This window comes from Sparus aurata, chromosome 3 (assembly GCF_900880675.1).
Source record: "Sparus aurata chromosome 3, fSpaAur1.1, whole genome shotgun sequence".
Classification (NCBI taxonomy): domain Eukaryota; kingdom Metazoa; phylum Chordata; class Actinopteri; order Spariformes; family Sparidae; genus Sparus; species Sparus aurata.
Genome location: NC_044189.1, coordinates 7,742,450 through 7,762,235, shown reverse-complemented (window position 1 = coordinate 7,762,235; position 19,786 = coordinate 7,742,450). Strand labels below are relative to the sequence as shown.

General features: G+C 44.6%; 1 protein-coding gene across 1 annotated transcript in view; it reads left to right on the top strand.

Annotated features, from left to right (window-relative positions):
• The first annotated feature begins 11,250 nt into the window (after window positions 1–11,250).
• Window positions 11,251–19,786, top strand: part of nfatc1 (nuclear factor of activated T cells 1) — a 48,394-nt gene continuing 39,858 nt past the window's right edge. Inside the window, exons 1-3 of the mRNA XM_030410558.1 lie at window positions 11,251–11,855; window positions 13,182–14,229; window positions 14,591–14,750. Coding sequence (XP_030266418.1) covers window positions 11,837–11,855; window positions 13,182–14,229; window positions 14,591–14,750 — 1,227 coding nt within the window. The 5' untranslated portion in view covers window positions 11,251–11,836. The remainder of the gene's footprint in view (window positions 11,856–13,181; window positions 14,230–14,590; window positions 14,751–19,786) is intronic.

Genomic DNA, 19,786 nt, shown 5'->3' with positions numbered 1-19,786 from the left:
CGCAGGAGAAGAGAAAAGCTCGACTGTAGGTCGTATTAAGATGAAGGCGATCGTGGTGCATGTTTTTTTTCCGAACCAGCTGCAGTCAATGTGCTGCATGAGGAGCTGCGATGGAGCGGATAATGTTCATGTGACCGGCTGATTGATTGTTCGAACAGTAGGCAGTTTTCTTTCCATGTAGAGTTCTTGAATTAATTTATGGCGTCCTGATGAAACGATGTAGCGTCGACATCAGTCTGGGTCTTATTATTCGTGCATACTAAGAGATTTTGAGAAGAAAAAGTGAGATTATTAGAATGCATGGATTGAACTTCTCATTTAACACGTGACACAGATATCACAGTTTTTTTATTCTGAGCATTAAGGTACAAAATTTGCTCCTGAGTGAGGCAGGAAACAACAACGCTGGGCCCAACCCTGACATCCACACTCACAGACTCACAGATTTTGGGTCAGCCGGAGCTCTGACTGTCAAACCATCAACTGCATGAAAGTCCCACCTCGCAGACTTTCTTACTTTATTCACACTAGCTGAAAGTCTGCGTTACTACAGACTCTGCTCAGTGGAATAACCGACAGTTTAAAGCGTTGTGACGGTGAATTCGGAGCTACCAGAGGAAGCTTGCGAACAAACCGGAAGGAGCAACTACACGAAAAAGAATACGTGAAGGTGTACACTGAGAACGGACAGATGAAGAGAATAATATTGATATCTCTTTACAAGCTAATGTTCTGCTCCAAACCGCTGGTCCTGCTAACACTGCTGGAGTTGGAAGGAAAGTTTGGATGATGTGACCTTCATGATGCAAAGCAAGTTTACCTCCCGTCCACTCTGTCAGGCAAGAGACGGGAAAAACCCTTCATGTAAGGAAGTCATCTGTTGGCTCTGAACTAGTTAAAAAGGGCTGAAACAAAGCATCTTTTCGAACGCATTTGGTACGTCGTCCCCATCTACTTCAGATGTTTAGAAGGATGCTGCGAGACTTTTGTAAAGCTCCAGAAATGTTTAGTGGACTAAAAAAAAACTTCACCAAACTTTCCAAAGACGTCTCGAACCCACAATTGTGCGTAATATGTTTTGGCGTCGTCAAGGTAAATCGATATTTCGCGAAGGGCCGTCCGGTTCCTGTTCCTACCATTTTGGGCCCTGGAGCACTTTACCGCGGACGTCAGCCAAGTAAGTGAGGGTTCAGGGCTCAAGGGCTCGGGACAGAAGCTGGCATCGGATAAATACGTTCATATAGAGAAGAATGAAGAGTTTAAGTGCTCAGTTAGTTCAGGGATCCTTCAGCCGCTCTTGAAGGACGGAAAGAAAAAATGGGCCCCGCAGAAGAAAATGTACAAGTTACGATGGAAATACTTCCCGTCGGTGCTCCAGCGGGAGGTTCTGCATGAAAAGGCTTAAAAGTTGACAGCAATTGCTCATTCATCCATTAAACATTGACGTTTTTAACATTTGGAGTGAGGCACTCCAATTGCGATACATTTGGCCTGAAGAATACGAGATTGTGACGACTGAAAAAGTCAAAAATGATGTTCTGTATGGAGACTGATGCTTTAGCTTTAGTTATCAGAGCTCTTGTATCTAAATAGTGTTCCTATTTTTTTGTCCCTGCGGCACTTTTACAGTCAGATGTGTTCGCATGCATCCAGAGCGCCTCGTGTCGAAACCTGCATGAAACTGGACTGCAGAGCCAACAGCAGAAGAAGCTGCTGCACGCTCTCGTTTCGCCGCGTAGGTGCAGAAACGCGACAGGCGAGCATCTGTAAGGACTCCATAACTTCATCCGTCGTCTGCCCTCCAGGATGAGACGTTCGAGGAAAAACACTTCCAGCCCATAAGTAGGAGACAAAACCCTTACGCGGCATAGATTTTCAGATGTGTGGAACATTTGACAAATTGTATATTTTTATATATATATATTTTTTTTATCCGCCGGGGGAGAGACCTGCCATTACGCCATTATGCTATCTTGTTACCGAGCAGCTAAGTGGCTTCTGTAGCCATATTCCATCCGACAGAGCTTGTTATAAAAGATTCCACAGCACCCTGTTTGAAAAAAGAAACAACAACCAGCGGAGATAAAGTTACTGGTGGTGATTTTCCCCCCCGACTGGCTCGATGGGGGAGAAGAGTAAAGATGAGACTGTTCCACTCTCCGGGGGTCCAGCATCCCATCATTATACGTAAACAGTGGTGGACAGTAACGGAGTAAATTTACTTGAGTACTGTACTTAAGTACATATCCAGAGGATTTGTACTTTACTTGAGTATTAGATTTCTTTGGTACTTATTACTCTTACTTGAATACATTTCCAAGACAAATATTTTTACTTTTACTCGAGTTAATTTCTAGGAAGGCTGAAAAGTACTCGTTACTTTTAGGTCTGCTCTTTTTTTCTCTCTAAAATACTATTGGACACAAGCTGTGTTTGTCAAAGAAGGAAACGTATCACAGTGCACGCTCTCCACTGGGATCTACGTAAAAGCAGAAACACGTCATCCCTCCCCCTAAGGATACCACCAAAGTAGCCACGCTCTCGATAACATTATGGTTCTAAAAGCAAGCACATCAGTGCAGGTAGTTTCAAAGAGTTAATTCTCAGAAACAAGAGTTAAAAGGTCCATAAATTCATTTAGAAAAAATTATAGTAATTCATTGATGTGGAAAAATAATAAATAAGAAATGTACTCTTACTCTTACTTTTACTTTTACTTAAAGTAAATTTAAAAGCAAGTACTTTTTTACTCTTACTTGAGTAACATGTCGACTGAGCTACTTTTACTTGTAACGGAGTAAATTTTGACCAGTAGTATTTGTACTCTTACTCAAGTACTGGGGTCGAGTACTCTGTCCATCTCTGTACGTAAACCAATAAATAACAGTTTCAAACGTTGTATTCTTCTCGGATGATGAGTTTGAGGGCTGTCAGTTTTTTCAGTTGTATGAATCTGGAGCATTAGAGATACATGTTGGCAATCCAACGTTCCTGCGAACCCCGAACATGTTAAAACTTTACTTTAGATTCAGTTTTTCTGATTTGTGTCGCCGTGCTTGTGTTCTGGTCAGGTTAAAGCACTTAAAGCACTTGGTCAGGGTCAAGAGGAGGCTTAAAATACCTGCCTCGTCACCACAGACATGGGCAGGAAACATCAGCAGGATTTGTTTAAGAAAAAAAGAAAAAAATACCGACTGGAGATGTCTCGACTTCTCGTTAAAAATATATGTTTTCTGTCACCACAAACATGGCTGGAAACTGTCCTGAGGTCTGCTTAAAAATATCCAGCGGTGTCATCGCTCCGGTGCCAGTGTTTGGTTTGTCCATTCTGGGCCACTGTAGAGACACTGCAACATGGAAGAGGACACTTTGAAAATAAAAAAGATCATTCTAAGGTAACGAAAGCACAACAGTTCTTATATTTTATTATATATTCTTATATTTCATTTCTGCAGTTGGGCAAGTTAAATATTCCACACTGGACCTTTTAAATGACACTTTACACTTTTAAAGTAGTTTTAATCAGAAGAAAAAGATCTTCATTGATTAGTTATTTGTGCCTAAACAAACAAACTCTCTTCTTTTTCAACCGACCTTCAGGGACGACTCAGTTTCATACTGTTTTACTTTGTTTAAAGGTGGCGGACCCTGCCACCTTTCTAGTTTCAGTGTTCTGGGCCCTTATTTTCCTCTGAGAACAGCTTGTTTATTCAGTTATGTTCAAAATGTATATTTCTGATTTGTATTATTAAATCATTAATATCGTAAAAATTAAAATTCCAGTTTGAATTGAAGCTACAAAGTGCCCCTTTAATGTGGAAACAAAAGAGGTATAGCATTTCAAGGTTCAGGGTTTTATACAGTTCATGTTTTCAGTAAACTTAAGGAGGGCTTAAACTTTCAGATGCTGTCAGAAACTGTCCGTCACTTCCAACTGATTTCAGCTCCTTCCGCCTCTTTTCTTCATCTCAGCTGCTTTAAGTGCTTCAGCTTGAACGTCGACATCTCTCTTGCAAACATTTGACACTGAATCCTCCCGCCCGATGATTGTTTGTGGACACGTGGACGCTCATTTTCTGTCTTTCGTCTCGATTCTAAACACTTTCTCTTCATCTGCGTCTTTAAAACCATCAGTAAGAGTGGATGAAAGTTCTTCTTCAGACCAGAGTCATAAAAACTTCCTCCTGTCAACAGACGCTCCACAGGCCTGACTCAGTGTGCACCACAGCAACACACTGGCCTGTAGTTACCACCCTCCCCTGCACTTACACCAGCTCCGTTCTTGATTTATGGAAACGACCTTGAGCACGTGGAGCACTGTGCAGCCGTGACCGACAGCCGAGAGATAGTAAAACGCAGCGTGCCTCGGGGAGCTGTCGCTCGGTGTTGTGCTTGAGCTTTCACGCCAGCTCGGAGACCGTTAGGGAGAGAAAATGAGCTCTGCCGGCCTCCCTCGGCTGTAACCAGGCGACGGGCCTGCACAACAGGAAACAGAGCAGGGGATTCCGTCAGAGCGGCCGAGAAAAAAGGAGAACATTGATGGGAGACAGGAAGTCTGACTGTAAGAAAGAGCGGGGTGTGGCGAGGCGAGGGGGGTCACTGCTCCCCTGACACCAAAATATCCGACTCTGGCACTTTCGTAAGCTGCAAAACAGAAGCGTTTCCACTCCCTTGCACCTCAAACAGACCTTATATAAATACACTGCTGATCAATACCTGTGACTCATTGATCGTGTCATCAGATGGTGAGACTTCTGGCCTCCAAAGCTGAACATTTCATTCCAGCACACTCACAAAGAGGCATTATTCATGCAGTTTTTTTTTTTTTACATGTTACGTCTTCACCGCGTTTTCGTTTGATCTCAGCTCAAACTACCTTTTCTTTTCATCTCTCGTGTCTCTCCAGGCCACCGTACGCTCTGCCAAAACAACCTCCAAAGCTTTCTTTTTTTTTTCAGGAGGCAGCAGATTACTTAACGTCCCCTGAAACCCGTCTCCTGGTCACAGGCTGAACTCGACTTGCGGTCGCGGGGAGACTATTTTTAATGTTTTTATTATTCTACATCAAGAAACACTTTATAAAATAGCCATTATGAGCGCACATATGGTGAGAGAGGGGCGTGTGAGCGGCCTCAGAAAAACACAAAGAAGTACAGTAATAATTTCTTCACTTTCCTCCCAGTGCGTTTTTCCAAAACAAACAGGTGATTCAGCAGCGCGGAGGCCAGCAGCTTTGGGGCCCGCTTGTTTCTGAGTTTATGAATAACTTACAAAACTGTCCAATGTTCCGTCGTGTTTTTGTTCAGACGCAAATAAAGCCAGCCGCTGGATTCTGAGGGCTAGAACGGTGGAAAGAAAAAGCGAGTTGAGGTCTTTTCCACCTCGCCGGGGCCAAACCACGTCATACCGGGCAGAGTATTCTCGGAGTTTGGCAGTGGACGCACGTGGGATGGCAGATGACAAAAATGTGTGGGCTTGTGACAGTGAGACCACCCCCAACCCCGACACCTCCCCCCTCCCAGACTCCTACACCGACGGTGAACCGGGCAGAAGTTTTGGGAATGCTGAAGATGATCCGCAGTCTGATTAAATCAACAGCGTGATCGTGTCGGCCGTCGGTCCAAAAAGATTGCAACATGAAGGATTCAGCGTGTCGTTTTTTCTGTTTGTGCTGCCCTGTTAGCTCCCAGCGAAGGTCTCACTGTTTGAACCTGCAGTAACGTGACGTACTCGCATGCAAAGCGTCCTAAATCTGTAGTCAAGGAGAAGCAGCAAAGTGTGCCACAGTGTCTGCGCACTTGTTTCCTGGTAACGAGATGTTCCCCGGAGGATCACCCCGAGCTGAAATCATCCAAGTTGCTCAACAGCTGCCCTGTGTGTCACTGCCTCCAAACCCTCCTCGCTGCGTGTGAAAGACAGTCTTTGTATTAAAGAGCAAACTGACAGTAGCTGAGAATCTTATTTCCACTCTCCCCCACTTTAATAATAATAAATAACGTGGACCTGTCACTGAACTATGATGTCACAGATGGGCGTGGTTACATGTGCAACAGAGCGCACGAAGAAACTTTTACCTTCTATCCACAAAAGACCTTCAAACACTTCTTCTTCCCAGCCGGGTGTCACGTTCCTCTTTCACACGATCCATCCATCAGTACACTTGTTTTAGATGTGATTGACTTCAGACGTGAGCAAAAATGTGTCGAGACAATGACGTCACATGGCAACCGGATGTTTTCAAGTGACAAAACTTGGCAGGTGAAATTAGCTTCTTCGCATGGGAATCAAAAACGTTCGCACATTTTCGCGTTAGTGTCTATTTTAGCTTCAAGCTGATAGGCTAAAAGCTAGAAGTTGGACTGCACCCCGTCTAAAGATAGTGCATGAGCTCGATCACGCGTTGAAGGTTTGAATAACGTCTTTTCAAACCGATGTGGGACCTCTGGGCTTCAGTAGACTTGGATTGTAAAACAGATCTCCAGCTACATCAGCTGTTTAGGAGGGTGCTGCATCGTCGTTTTCGCTGCGAAGCTCCAGAAATGTTACCTGGACTACGAGACTTAACGCAACTTCCCATCAGCACGAGGGTGATCAGATGATGTCTGAATTTTCATTTTTGGGTGAACTGTTCCTTTAAGCCTCCAGAGATTGAAAAAACAGACAGTCATGTAAAAGTGCTTTGAAAAGAAAACGTTTAAATGTCGTGTCATCTTAATTCGAGCTCGTTGACTTGCAGTTTGCTTGTGAAGTCTTGCGAGCCGTGACTTCGCTCGGCCCTCGGAGCAGCTGCGGTATTTCAAAGATTCGCCGTCTGCAGCTTGTTGATATCAAAGTGAGTCTTCTGCTCGCCCCGCCATGTCTGCATCATCGTCGCGGGACGTCGGTGTTGTTTCTCATTATCTAATGTTCTCTTCTCCTCAGTTGTGGCTCCGGACTCATCCGGTCTGCAGAGGCCTGCTCACAAGGTGTCCACTAACCAGCACCAGGCCCGGCTGGAAAAACTACGAGGCCCCGGCTCCGCCCTGACGTAGAAGGGTCCACGACTCAATCAGCAGCGGAGCTATTTATTAACTGCAGACGGGTGGAAGTGTTTACTGCAGCACATGTTTCAGTTACACATAACTGTGGAGAGGCACCCCCACCTCCTCTCTTGCCCCAATTAGACCCCCCCCCCCCACCCGCCCCCGCCTCCCTCAGCCCCATGAGAGGTTTCCATGAGGTCAAAGAAACGAGTGGAGTTCTTCAAATGACTGGGGAGCCACCGAGCCACGTCTCCATGATGAAACAGGCAGCTTGGGTTTCACAAGTGCCGTCACTCCCTCAGATTCCCTGCTGGAGGGAGAGAGCGGCTGCCAGCGGGAGCCCAGTGGGTGAGGAGGGGATATGGCTGTGGACGCGGGGCATGTTGTTGCTTAATGGAGACGAATCAGGAGCCGATTCCGGAAACAGGGGAAAGGAGGGAAAGCTGGATACCTGGTTTATAGGAGGCAGTTTGCACCTTGATGCAGAAGCAGTGAGGGGTCGACAACCTGCACGCCGTAAAAGATTCACCGCAGCGTCTACATCTGACTTTACCAAACGTGCTTTTATGTTTCTTGTTTTGTTTTGGTTCTTTGCAGATTTTCTCCTTTATTACTTTCCACATTATAATCCGATGAGACATCAAATCTGCTTTTTATGCTCAGTCGCTCAGAACAAGTAAACAAACCCAGAGAGCAACTTTTGTCCAGTGAAATGTTGTAACTCGGTACATCTGAGCATCTGCTGATCCATCAGTCCACTACACTTCTCTCCAGACTGAAACATCCCACAGCTGTTTGATAGAGCGATTCTTTTGAACTCTACTTTATCTGTTTGTTTGTTCATCCTCTGACTTTTCTTCTAGCGCCACCGTGATATCGACACAGTCACCCTGGAGGTCAACCTGTCTCTGGTACACCTGCTGCAAGTAGGTCCCAGAGCTGCCAATGTGAAGCGCTAGCTGCAAGGTTAATCTGGTGGTATTTTGCTAATCTGGTGATATTTTGCTAATCTGGTGATATTTTTGCAGATCCCATCAAGTTCCTGATGGGCGGGTTAAATAGGAGCTGAACATAAATGGCTTTGTGGAGAAGTTACATCATTGAGAAAAAACGTCTTCATTCATGAAATGTTGTTCACCCGTTCACACAGCTTCGTGACCAACACTGGATGTGGTCTCTTTATGATACAGAAGAGAAAACCGTGTTGATGGTGGAGCTGAGTCTCACAGTCTGAGGTGAGAAGCTGCTCTGTAGTCTGATGGTCCAACAGCGGACACTTCTGTATCTTCTGCCAGACGTCAGCAGACTGTGGCTGGGGTGGGTGTCGTCTTTTAGTCTGCAAGAGAGTTATGCAAGCTGACCCAGTTTTACTCCAAAGTGAATCCCTCAAAGACTTTTTAAAAAGCACGCCTCAAGACAACCTCACATGAGTGAAGACACTTTGCTGCGAACATGTGTCCTTAGACCCTCGAGTTGTGAGAACAACGAGGAGTCAAAAACGAGGACACATGTGAGCGCTCCCTGGCTGCGAGTGGCAGAGGCCTAACGCTCCAACACCACCCGGGATCACACCAACTAGGGCCACCTGATAAGACGCTGTGCTGCAGTAATGTAGCTTTCCATCTCCAGGGATAGACAGACTCTTAGAGAGCCACCATGTGACTATTGTCATCACAGAAACCGCCGCTCTGCTGCCAGCTGCTGAAATGTCCAGACCTGCCAAAGATAGCAGCAACCCTGCCTGCATGGGACGAATAAGTATACACCGACCGCAGAGGGCGGCCTATGAAAAAACTCTATGAAGACTCTCAGTTCAGCGTGTCAAATGACTGGGTAGAAGACTTGATTTTTATATAGTACTTCTATGCAAGTATGGATAATTATGTGTTTTGTGCCCCGCAGACGTGCAGTCTGTCAGGAGGAAGTGGAAAAGCAATTATTTGCCTTTGCAATAACTTCAAAACCCCCGTGAGAGGCCACATACGACATCTGAGGGGAAGTTTTATGTTTTATACGACGCAGCACTCGAGCTCTGAGCTCCGGCACGTTTGCCTCACCTGTCCTCGTGTCGGCTGCTCCAACTGCAACCTGAAAAACCCCGCAAGCCTCCGAGCGAACATCCGTCTGCTGTAAGCGGGTGATGAATGGCTCTTTCAGGGTGAAAATGGCAGCAGTTTAATGTAAAATGCTGGTGAAGATTAGTGTGCGCATAAATCTTGATTTAGGAGAAGCCCATGTGCAGTGTCTCGCAGCAGCACATTGATGACTCCTTTGTAGAAGATGCCAAGACGAGCAGATCCTGTAAAATGGGTGGAAACTGTAGATTAATGCTGTTCGTGTTCATTAAGCCACTCGTGCATCATGGCGACATCGTTTGAGTTACGCGGTTTCATTCAACATCTGTCATCTAACAAATGTTTTATGCTGTGTTGTGTCATTTCAACTCCAGTTTTTCTGCTGTTCAGGATGCTCGGCCTGGCTCACATGCTGCAGCAACATATGGAAGCTCACTACTGCCACATAAAGAGAAGAAATTAAGATGAACACTAAACTTGATGAATGACTCATGGGTTATTAGACATTTGCGGTTAAAAAAAGTCGAAAGTATGACATTAAAAGTCGGAATTACAAGATAAGAACATTTGAATTGTCAGATAAAAATTTATAAAGGAATTAAGAGATATATTTGATTTTTCATCTAATAATTAATAACCTTCTTATCTCCCAATTTGAACGTTTTTATCTCATAATTTTGACTTTTTATTGTCATCTTAATCCTGGAAATTAAACCCAAAATAAATTGTTCTCACCAAAGTGTTTTGGTGCAAAAGCAGCCTGCAGATGACCTGTAACTGTGAGTAATTGTGAGCTGGAAAACACAATGGTGCCACGTCTTATAGTCTAAAATGGTCCAAGTTCAAATGTAATAACAATATTACTGAAAAAGACACTTAACACATGTTTCTCTTAGGAATTATTAGGGCGCCTGGCAAAAAAAACAAAAAAACAATTGTGACTTCAAAACCCGTGTTTGAGAGTAACAGGGGGAAAAAATTATTATGGTTCTTTATTTTTGTATTAAAACTGACTTCATGCATATTAAATAGTCAAAACAGCTATTTAAAGGCAAAATGCATTAAACTACATAAACCTGCACAATTTCCTATCATAGGGCCTCAGAATCTGATATAAACTAAATATTACTGGAGGCAAAAACGTTTTATAGTTCTTTATTTTTGTATTAAAACTGACTTCATGCATATAAAATAGTCTAAAACAAGTGCTTAAGTGGCAGAAACAGCCTAGTCAAAGGGCAAAATGCATAAAACTACATAAACCTGCACAATTTCCTATTATAGGGCTTTAAAAACTGATATAAACTGAATATTACTGGATTTGGAATCTCATTGGTTACATGATGCATCTATCATCTGAAGGCTGCTGTGTAAGTGGATCAGGAGAGACAGTCGGTTCAAAATACCGTCACTCACTGGCTGTTGTAGGCTTTTTTATTTATATTTTGGGCCATTTTGTTCACGTTTCTGCATGAATATTATTTGTTTTGGACTAAATATGTTACTTAAATAACAACTTATTAGTGAGTTGGAAAAACTTCACAGATGTTAGTTGTGATGTGGTTTTATCTTTAAATGATTTGCATGAATGTAATGTGATGTTTATTGAGCTGTATTTTAAGTTTCGTACAATTTAACAGATTCTTTTTTCTCATAATTTTGAGTTATTATCACATTTTTATGGCTTAATATCTCATCATTATGACTTTTTGTTTTATTATTTTACTTTTGTCTCATAATTATGACCATTTTATTTCATGATATGAAAATTTAACCAATTTTTATAGCTTTTAATTCCATAATTATGACTTAATATCTCATTCTGGCATAATTCTGCACCTTTTATCTTATTTTTACTGCTTTATATCTCATAATTTTGATTCTTAATAACTGTTATGGCTGTACTGCTCATGATTCTGACTTTCGTCTCATAGTTTATTACTTTTATCTAATAAATTAGACTTTTTATCTCATAACTTTGACTTTCTTTTTTTCCCTATTCTCTTATGTTGTTTGTGTTTGTTTGTTTTTCTGTGTGTCTGGCAGAGGTGAGCTTCCATACAATGCGCTCTCTAAGATGTTTTCTCTTCAGTCGCTGGAGGTTTGCCTTCGTCTCTCCCACGCTGGCGCTTATTTTACTCATCTCGCAGCCTTCGGGCTTTACTGCCAGCTCTGTTAATTGGCCTCCGATGCCTCTGGAAACCCCAGTGTGAGCGACAGAGAGGGAGAGAGAGGGAGAGAGGATCTCCACTGGACCCATCTGGTGGTCGGCCGTGTCAGATGCGTCACAGCGCGGAGGGGCGGCGCGTCGCCACCGGGGTGATCCCCGAGTTTAAAAGCGCAGAAGTCCTGTGTGCGCCGGAGCAGTGCGTCACAGCGAGCCAGCAGCGCCAGGATCCCCCGAGTCTGGTGTCTCAACACAGCGACGAGAATAGACATTCTGAGAGAACATCAGTCATGATCCACATCCACGTGTTTTAATCTGTCTCTCTCAGATTTTTTTTCCACTTTGGATTCTTCTTTTTCAAGTTTTTGTTTTGTTTTGGGTTTTTTTTTACTTTTGCCATCCCTCTCTTGTTGTTTTGTTTGCGGCGACACAGCGGGAGAGGATCCAGAGCAACAGCTGGGGGACTATATAAACTCCGCTATATGGAGACGGAATCGCTCCCATCTGCAGCTGAACTCAGAGTTTGATCTCAGACGTTTCTCTCTCTCTCTCCGCGCAAAGAAAGGAAGAAAATGAAATCTGCTGAAGAGGGTGAGTTTGACTTCTTATTCATCCCAGAAAGTGCAGCGAGGCTCTGAATGTGGCATTTATTCACCTCTCTCGTCGCAGTTCAACACTTCACACCCTGATGAGATACAGTATACTGTGGTCTCATATTGAATTAGGCACTTGGCTGCACTCTCCTCCCAGTTGAATGCCTGTATTCAGCCTCAGTATTAAAGCAGCCATGGAGACACTCAGCGCGCCCCTCCCTGATGATTTGGTCCTGGTGGGCGTGGTTCTGAAAAGTGCTCCCAAAATAGTCAGAAATGAACCTTTTTTTTTTCTTTTTTTTCATGCTAATAACTTACATGGCATTGTGGGTAATATCGTGAGTGATTCATATGCCAGGCTCATTTGATGGCGCCGTGCCCCCTGAGGATGTCGAGCTAATTCAAAGTCTAATTATAGCAAACAAACATTTCAGTGCTACTGTGTCACACACCGCAAGCAGCGTTAAAAGTGAGCATCGTTTTCTTTTATTGCACGGACTCATATGGTGCAGCAGTGATGTCATAGTCTTTACGGTGGTGGGGCCCCTAATTCTCTTTAATTTACAGCAGACAGGAGCTGTGGTGACTGCAGGCTGCCCGTCTGTCTGTCTATCTGTCTGTCTGTCTGCTGCAGCCGTATCGATGCTCTCCTCTGCGCTGTGGTTTCGCTCGCCCGGCCTCGTGCGCCATAGAACCACAGCTCCCTTTCCCATGTTCCCCCTCCTCGGCCCCCTGGTTGTGACCTCAGCCGATCGCAACAGACTGGGCAGAGTTTCATGTGACCCAGCGGGACCGTTGTTGGCACGACACCCCCCGGATACAGCGTGCACCTTTACAGCATGCAAATAAACCAATCGCGCCCCTCCTGCGTTTATTTTCGATTCGGCCGCTGGAACGCGAGGCCGGCCAACAAAAGCATCAGTGTGTGTTTTCATAATTTTACAGTTTATGGGCTGCAGCGTTCACATTAAGTGGCATAAACCTGGCATCAGTGTGAAGTGGAAAACTCCCACCTGGGGTTGCCTTTGGTTTATTTTTAGACTTGGGTTATTTTTGGCGCCTTTATTCGTGTTTCTCACCTTTGCTTTGCGCCAATCGAAGCCATTCAGAGAAGTGTTTTTGTGTTTGGGGATCCCTTTAACCTTCTAGAGCTTCTGCATCAGGACGTCTCCAGAGCCAAATCTGGTAGGCGAGCTGCTCTCTTGCCATTATAGGTAACGGCTCTCGTAAGACTCATCTTGGCTGCTGCTTCCCTCTCAGCGAGGGAGCCAGTGAATGTGTGTTTGATTATCATGGTAACAAACTCACTCTGTTTGCTTCCCAGATGCATATGGCTACGCGCCAAATGTCAGCCTCTCCCTCCCACTGGGCAACCCGTGTCTTCCCTCCCAGTACCACAGCCTCCAGTCCAGCCCCACTATATCCGTCTCCGTCACCGAGCCTCACGCTTACGACGCACAGGATGACATGAGAGTGGCCGGCTACTACTCGTCCTCGAGCGTCCGCCCAAACGGAGCCCCGACCTTGGAGAGCCCTCGTATCGAGATCACAGCCTACGGCCAGTTTCCTGAGGATGAGGTGGAGGAGAGCAGCCTTCCTGTATCCAAGAGAGTCAACTCCATCGTGACGCTGACCCTCCCCAGTGCAGATGGTTACCGTGACCCCAGCTGCCTGAGTCCGGCCAGCAGCATCTCATCCCGCAGCTGCCACTCCGACGCCTCCTCCTACGAGTCCAGCTTCTCCTACAACTACGACAACTCGCCCCAGAACTCCCCCTGGCAGTCCCCCTCTGTGTCCCCCAAGGGCTCCACCCTCACCCTGCCAGGTGATGGTTGCCTCTCTGGTGGCTCCCCTCGCCACTCCCCCTCCACCTCCCCTCGCACAAGTGTCACAGATGACAACTGGATGGGTCAGCGTGGCTCCAGGCCCAACTCCCCCTGTGGAGCGAAGAGGAAGTACAGCTTCAACGGCAGTGGAGCAGCACACAAGCCCTTCCAGTACTCCCCCAATCACTCCCCTGGACTGTCCCCGCAGACCTCCCCTCGCCTCAGCGTCACCGAGGAGAGCTGGCTGCCAAACACCAACCAGTACACCAACTCGGCCATCCTGGCAGCCATCAACGCTTTGACCACAGATGGAGTGACTGACCTCGGGGAGGGAATCCCCATGAAGGCCCGGAAAACGAGCCAGGAGCACAACCCAACAGTCAGCCTGAAGGTGGAGCCCGGAGGCGAGGAGCTGAGTCCAGGGGAGCTCTGTCTGGACGAGCACCCCTCAAACCGCCTGCCCTTAAAGAAGGAGGGCTACTGTGGAGGGTTCCTGGACGTGCCGCAACACCCGTACTCCTGGTCCAAGCCAAAACAATATGTCAGGTAAGCAAAGGGATGACAGCCTGAAGAACAGCTGGAACAAAAAGTGTTGAGGGGGAAAAGTTTTTTATCTGCTCAAGATTTATTAAGGCGTAAAACTGCAGATAAATTTAGAATTGTTTCAGTGTTTTCAGAAACGTAGAAGTTGTCGGTTCGTGCACTTAATTCTCATGTGCGTGCTGTGAATATTTACAGACAGAAGTGAGTTTAAACACCTTCGTAAATTCACAGCAGCTTCGGCACGCGGCCTGGCACATTGCACCGCTCACATTCTGCACATTCTACCTTGATAAGTGTCTCTAAAATAAGCCCTCCTCCCTCCTTGTTAAGCTGACATGATGGACATGTTTTTTTGACCCGACAGCCCGTCCCTGCCAGCTCTCGACTGGCAGCTGCCGTCCAGCTCGGGGCCGTACAGCCTGCAGATCGAAGTGCAGCCCAAGTCCCACCACCGGGCCCACTACGAGACGGAGGGCAGCAGGGGAGCCGTGAAGGCCCTGGCAGGAGGACACCCGGTCGTCCAGGTCTGCTCAACAAACACTTCTTAACTTTGTGTTGTCTTCAAACTTGTGAGCACTCAAATGAGCAGCTCACCAAATATGGGTGCAGCTTCTCACTGGAGTGAATGCTGCCAGCTGCTAACTTTGGCTACAGTTAGCTTAGTTAGCTGTGCAGTTAGCTGTCCAGAATGGGAGCTTGAAGCACTGGTGTTGCTGTTCACACCGTTAGCACAGGAGCTTTGGACAGGATCGGTCGGGGCTAACTGGTTAGCATGTTAACTTCAGTAGAAATCTCTGCAACATAGACGTCAGAACATCAATTCTTTGCATTCTATCGAGGATTTGGGTAAATTTCTTTACATTTTAACCAAAATCTTACAACTTGCACCGTTAAAAAGACATTATTTACACTTGATGTTGCAGCTACAGAGAAGATTCCAGCTTAAAATGGTTGTTAACGACTTGAGAATGCTGCAACACACTTTTACTTCACCCTATTTTCCATTGGCATTAGAATGAGTACATAACGGCTGAGTTTTCCTTTTTGAGTGAACTCTTCCTTTAAACCAAAGACTGCTTTTGCTCTATTCAGATTGTGTCCAATGACTATTTTTGGCGATAAAATAATCCAGTAATTCACAGGAAAAATCCTCTTCATCATCATGATAATCGTGCAGCCCTTCAGTTTTATCTCATGACCTGCCCCAGAGGCCCAAACCAGATGTTGAGAACCACTGAGCTCGACTGTTTGGTTTCCTGTGGCGATTAGACCGACACACGGTGCAGCCATTTGACTCATTTTCAGCCCTGCTCCTTACCTCGTCACTCCTCGTCTCCGCACTTTCCCTCCCTGTGTTTTACCTCATGTGTTAAAATAGATGGGGGCGACATGTGTTTCATGGTCCGACTGTTATGTTATTCAAAGATGTCACATTTCTGAATGGAATACCAAAAGTATGCTATTAGACAGACCGGTCCACTCAGTCAGTTCCTGTCCAGACGAGGGTGACTCAGACTTTTCCATTACGTTCTCGAGAGCAGCACAGACATTTACAAAGTGATGTAGCATGGCCAGTAAGAGCTTAGTCATGAGCTTTAACCACAGTAGCTCTGGTGGTCGAGTTTGAAGAAAAAAATGTGGACAACTGCAGATATGTTTTGGTTTCAAACCCATCTGGTCCCCCGACCATTACTCAGCACCGCTGACCTCAGTCTCTGAATAAATAAAGGGTCTTCAGCGAGGAGTCGGGCAAAGTCAGCGGTTAACTGTGCTGTCAGTTTAATTAATACCTTCTGACTTTATATTAATACGTCACAAGAAAACGAGAAGGTTACCAGACATTCGTCACACGTCCGGTGTTTGCCTTTCACTTTTGATAAAATGTATTTTTAGACGTGAGAAACCACAAAGGAGCAGTTAGCTAATCGGCCCTTTAGTTTGAATGGGTAATTCAGACATTGCTGATCTTGAGTACAAGCTGTGTCCCAATTCCATGCTACATGCCAACTCCAAGCAGATTTTAAATAATGCTGCTTGTATGGTTACGAAATGGGAACATGAAATACTTCACGTTCAAATGGTGAAAATATTATTTGCGAGGCAGCAGCGTTTGGAAGCCACCGACGCTCACAATTTAGCTAGTTAGCAAGAAGGTAACGTCATGTAGGAAATGCAAAGGTATAAAAAAAAAAACATGAGGCAGTTGAAACACGTCTCACATAAAATTACAAAAAATTATAAAAGTCAAGTCAAATTTATGTATAGATGACTTTTAAAACCAACTAAAGCGCCGTCCAGACAAGTTTAACCTAAAAACACAAATACTGAAAACACAGTCGTAAACATCAGAGTCACTGCTTATACACACAAATACACAACACACCGCAAAAATGCTCTACGTCAAGAGTGCTCAAACCCAAGAGAATTAAAGTAAACTTTGAGTCTGTGTTTAAAGCTGTGACTCAAATTACAATATATTACAGAAATACGTACTTCCGTGGCTATTTTTAAAAACATCAGCAAACTTGGCCTCATTTGAAGGCACAAGAAAAGTTACTAAATTAAGTATACTCACTATAAAATGCAATTACTCTGCCCAATTGTGAAGCATTTCGCAGCTAAAGAGACAGATATTCCACTCAGGAGGTGGTGGAGACCAAAAACAGAGCTAAAAGAGAGTGAATATTAAAGTAAAACCAACACACAAATAGGTATAACTATCTTCTGTTACTGTATACGTAACAGGCCACACAATAGTTGTGTCCTCACATAAATGTCACACTCCTCCTATGGGCCAATGTCAACTTTATAAGGTGATAATATGTCAGTTTGTTAGTTTGAACTTGTTGCAGGAACACAAAGTGGCTGAAAAATGTGTTGATGCAGCTGTATTACATGAGAGATAACTGATACCAATACAGATATTTGTCTATACATATTATATGAAATCACATTATTGAGTAAATAAATACATAAACAAATATTTTTGAAAAGAATCCCTTAACTTTATTGTAAACAAGAAAACAGGAAAGGTATTGTGAAGCTTTACTGGAGAAAAATGAACTTTTCAGTGCTTCTTGATGGACAAACTATGACAACACTGTTTACAAATTACTTCTATCATACTAATACAATATAAAGTATCTGTGATAAAAACGAGCTGATACTTTTGGTCCAGCCAGATTGAGACAGATCCAGGAAGGACTAAATATCAATACAATAACTATCAATTCCTGTGACAGCAAGATGGTTAAGTATGTTGATTTCAAGTTTCAGCCTGAGGAAAACATCATTGCCGTCCGTAAGTGCTTTAAAGTTAAATTTAACAGTGTTGTGATATATTTTCTATTGAGAAAACAGTTTTAGAATAAGGAAACAGAACCTCCAGCTCGTCCCAACATCGGCCGCACATCTGTGCACGACGCGCGTATTTGTCCATGAGAAGGTGCTAATGATTTAATGACAGGGGTCTGGGTTCACCCCGGCTCAAAAAGAGAGTGTGTGTTCTCTTTAAACCTAAACCCAAACCTCCCCCTTACTTTTCCGCCAGCTACCACCCCAACCACACAGACTTCCCTTTGTTTAGGAAAGTTCCCGTGTGTACGGCTGACATCATCGCGCGCTGCGTCCTGCGGAGGCGGCAGCGGCTAAACCACACACGTTTCTGGCAGCCTCTGATGGAGATGTTGGAGGGAGAAAAAAAAAAAAGAAAAAGAAAAGGCATCTGTGTGACTTCCTGATTACATGTTACACATGGCGCTGCAGCCTCTGCTGTGGACGCTGGCTGACGAATCCTCACTCCTGTGCCTCAGAACCCTGCCCAGACTCCACTGAGTTTATTCTGGATGGTGCACTTTTTTTTTCTCCAGCACAGCTAAGCCAGCTATTTTCTGTTCTTTTTCAATGCCATCGCTGCTGCCTGCCTCAACCACACCCACTCTTACACCAGCAGCACACTGAAGTATGCCCTCTCTGAAGTGCTGTGTGCAGTCCTCACCGCAGTTAATGCTCAGGGTTTCATGCTGTACTTTAGTGGAGAGGAAATACCCCCCATTTCACGTCTGTGAGGTCTTCTTTTTTCTCTCTGCCCGAAGTCAGCTTTTATGATCTGCTTATTGCTCACATCCAACACATCCAAAGAGCTGTTTTGAAGTGCACTTTTGTTACAATTCTGGAGTCATGTGAGTGTTTGTAGCCTTGATCCTTGTGATTAAATTTTGATTTATAAGCAAAGTGTAATTAACAAACATCATGTGAAGCAAGAAGCGTGACAGGATGAATCGTCGGTCACACTGAGATGTTGCTTCCAAGAGAAAAGCCTGCATGTGTGTGTGTGTGTGTGTTGGGTGGGTCAGTGATAGGCATGGAGAGGGCACCCCGGTCGTCCTCACCCCTTTCTCTTCCTCTTTGGTGCCTTGAGCAGCGGGAGTCTCGGCATTCCTCTTGTGGGTGATAATATGAAGCAGGGAGGGGTGGCCGCATTGCCAAATGGTGGAGGAGCGCAGGGGGTTTACATGAAGTGGTATCAGAGCGAATTAATTACATCAACAAATCATAACTGCTGTCTGCTGATGCTGCTCTATAAAACAGATGTTTCACATCACAGAGCGAGAAAAAGAAAAAGGTCTCTTGATCCTGAAATTGCCCACTTGGGTGATTTAATGTCGAGGATAAAGTTTTGGGATCGATCCGAAACAGCAGAAATCATTCGATCATTATCGAGTCTGATCGTAGCCGTTTGATGCCGAAGCAGATAATCAGTAATCTGTTAGTAATCACAGTGTGAAGGTGACCCCGTGCAGCCGGCTTCCTCACTTCATCACACTCCTTCCTGCTGCCTAAATAAACAGCATTGCTAGGCAGCAACCCATTTCCTTACACAAATATACCGGGCCTTTGCAGGCTCTTACCCCTGACAGGGATCCTCCTCCAAATCACATGTTGTGCCTCCCCGGTCGGAGCCTTTCGCTCTTGTTGTGGCCGCCGCTCGCCTCCGCTGCTCTTCGTGTGTAAGTGAAAACTGTGGGCTGCATTTCAACATTTCCCTGCTGGTTGTTTTCAGCTGATAGTCTCAACCACAGTGGAGGGTAATTAGGTGGAGTTCAGCGTTTGCTTCTTTAACGCTCTGATGTGCGTATATATCGTCCATTTTTAATGCCAATTCGTACACAGAAGGTCCCAGAATTTTTATTTTCACTCTGTATATTTGTTAAGGCTTAATATCTGAATAGTTCTCCTTAAAGGTGCATTATGCAGTTTTCTTTTAACCAGAAGAGAAAGTGTATGCCTAAACAGACTAAATAAACAAACTCTCTTTGTTTTCATGATTGATTTAACTAAATAGACAAACTGACGTTAAAGGACAACACAGTTTCATACTTTGTTTATCTGGACCCTGCCACCTTTCTAGCTTCAAACAGAGTTCTGGGGACCTTATTTTCCTCTGAGAACAGCTTTTTTACTCAGTTATGGAAATATACTGTTACATATATACTACATATTACACTTTTTCAAGTTTTACAATGAAGTATAGTTTACTTAAAAGTTATTATTGCGTGAG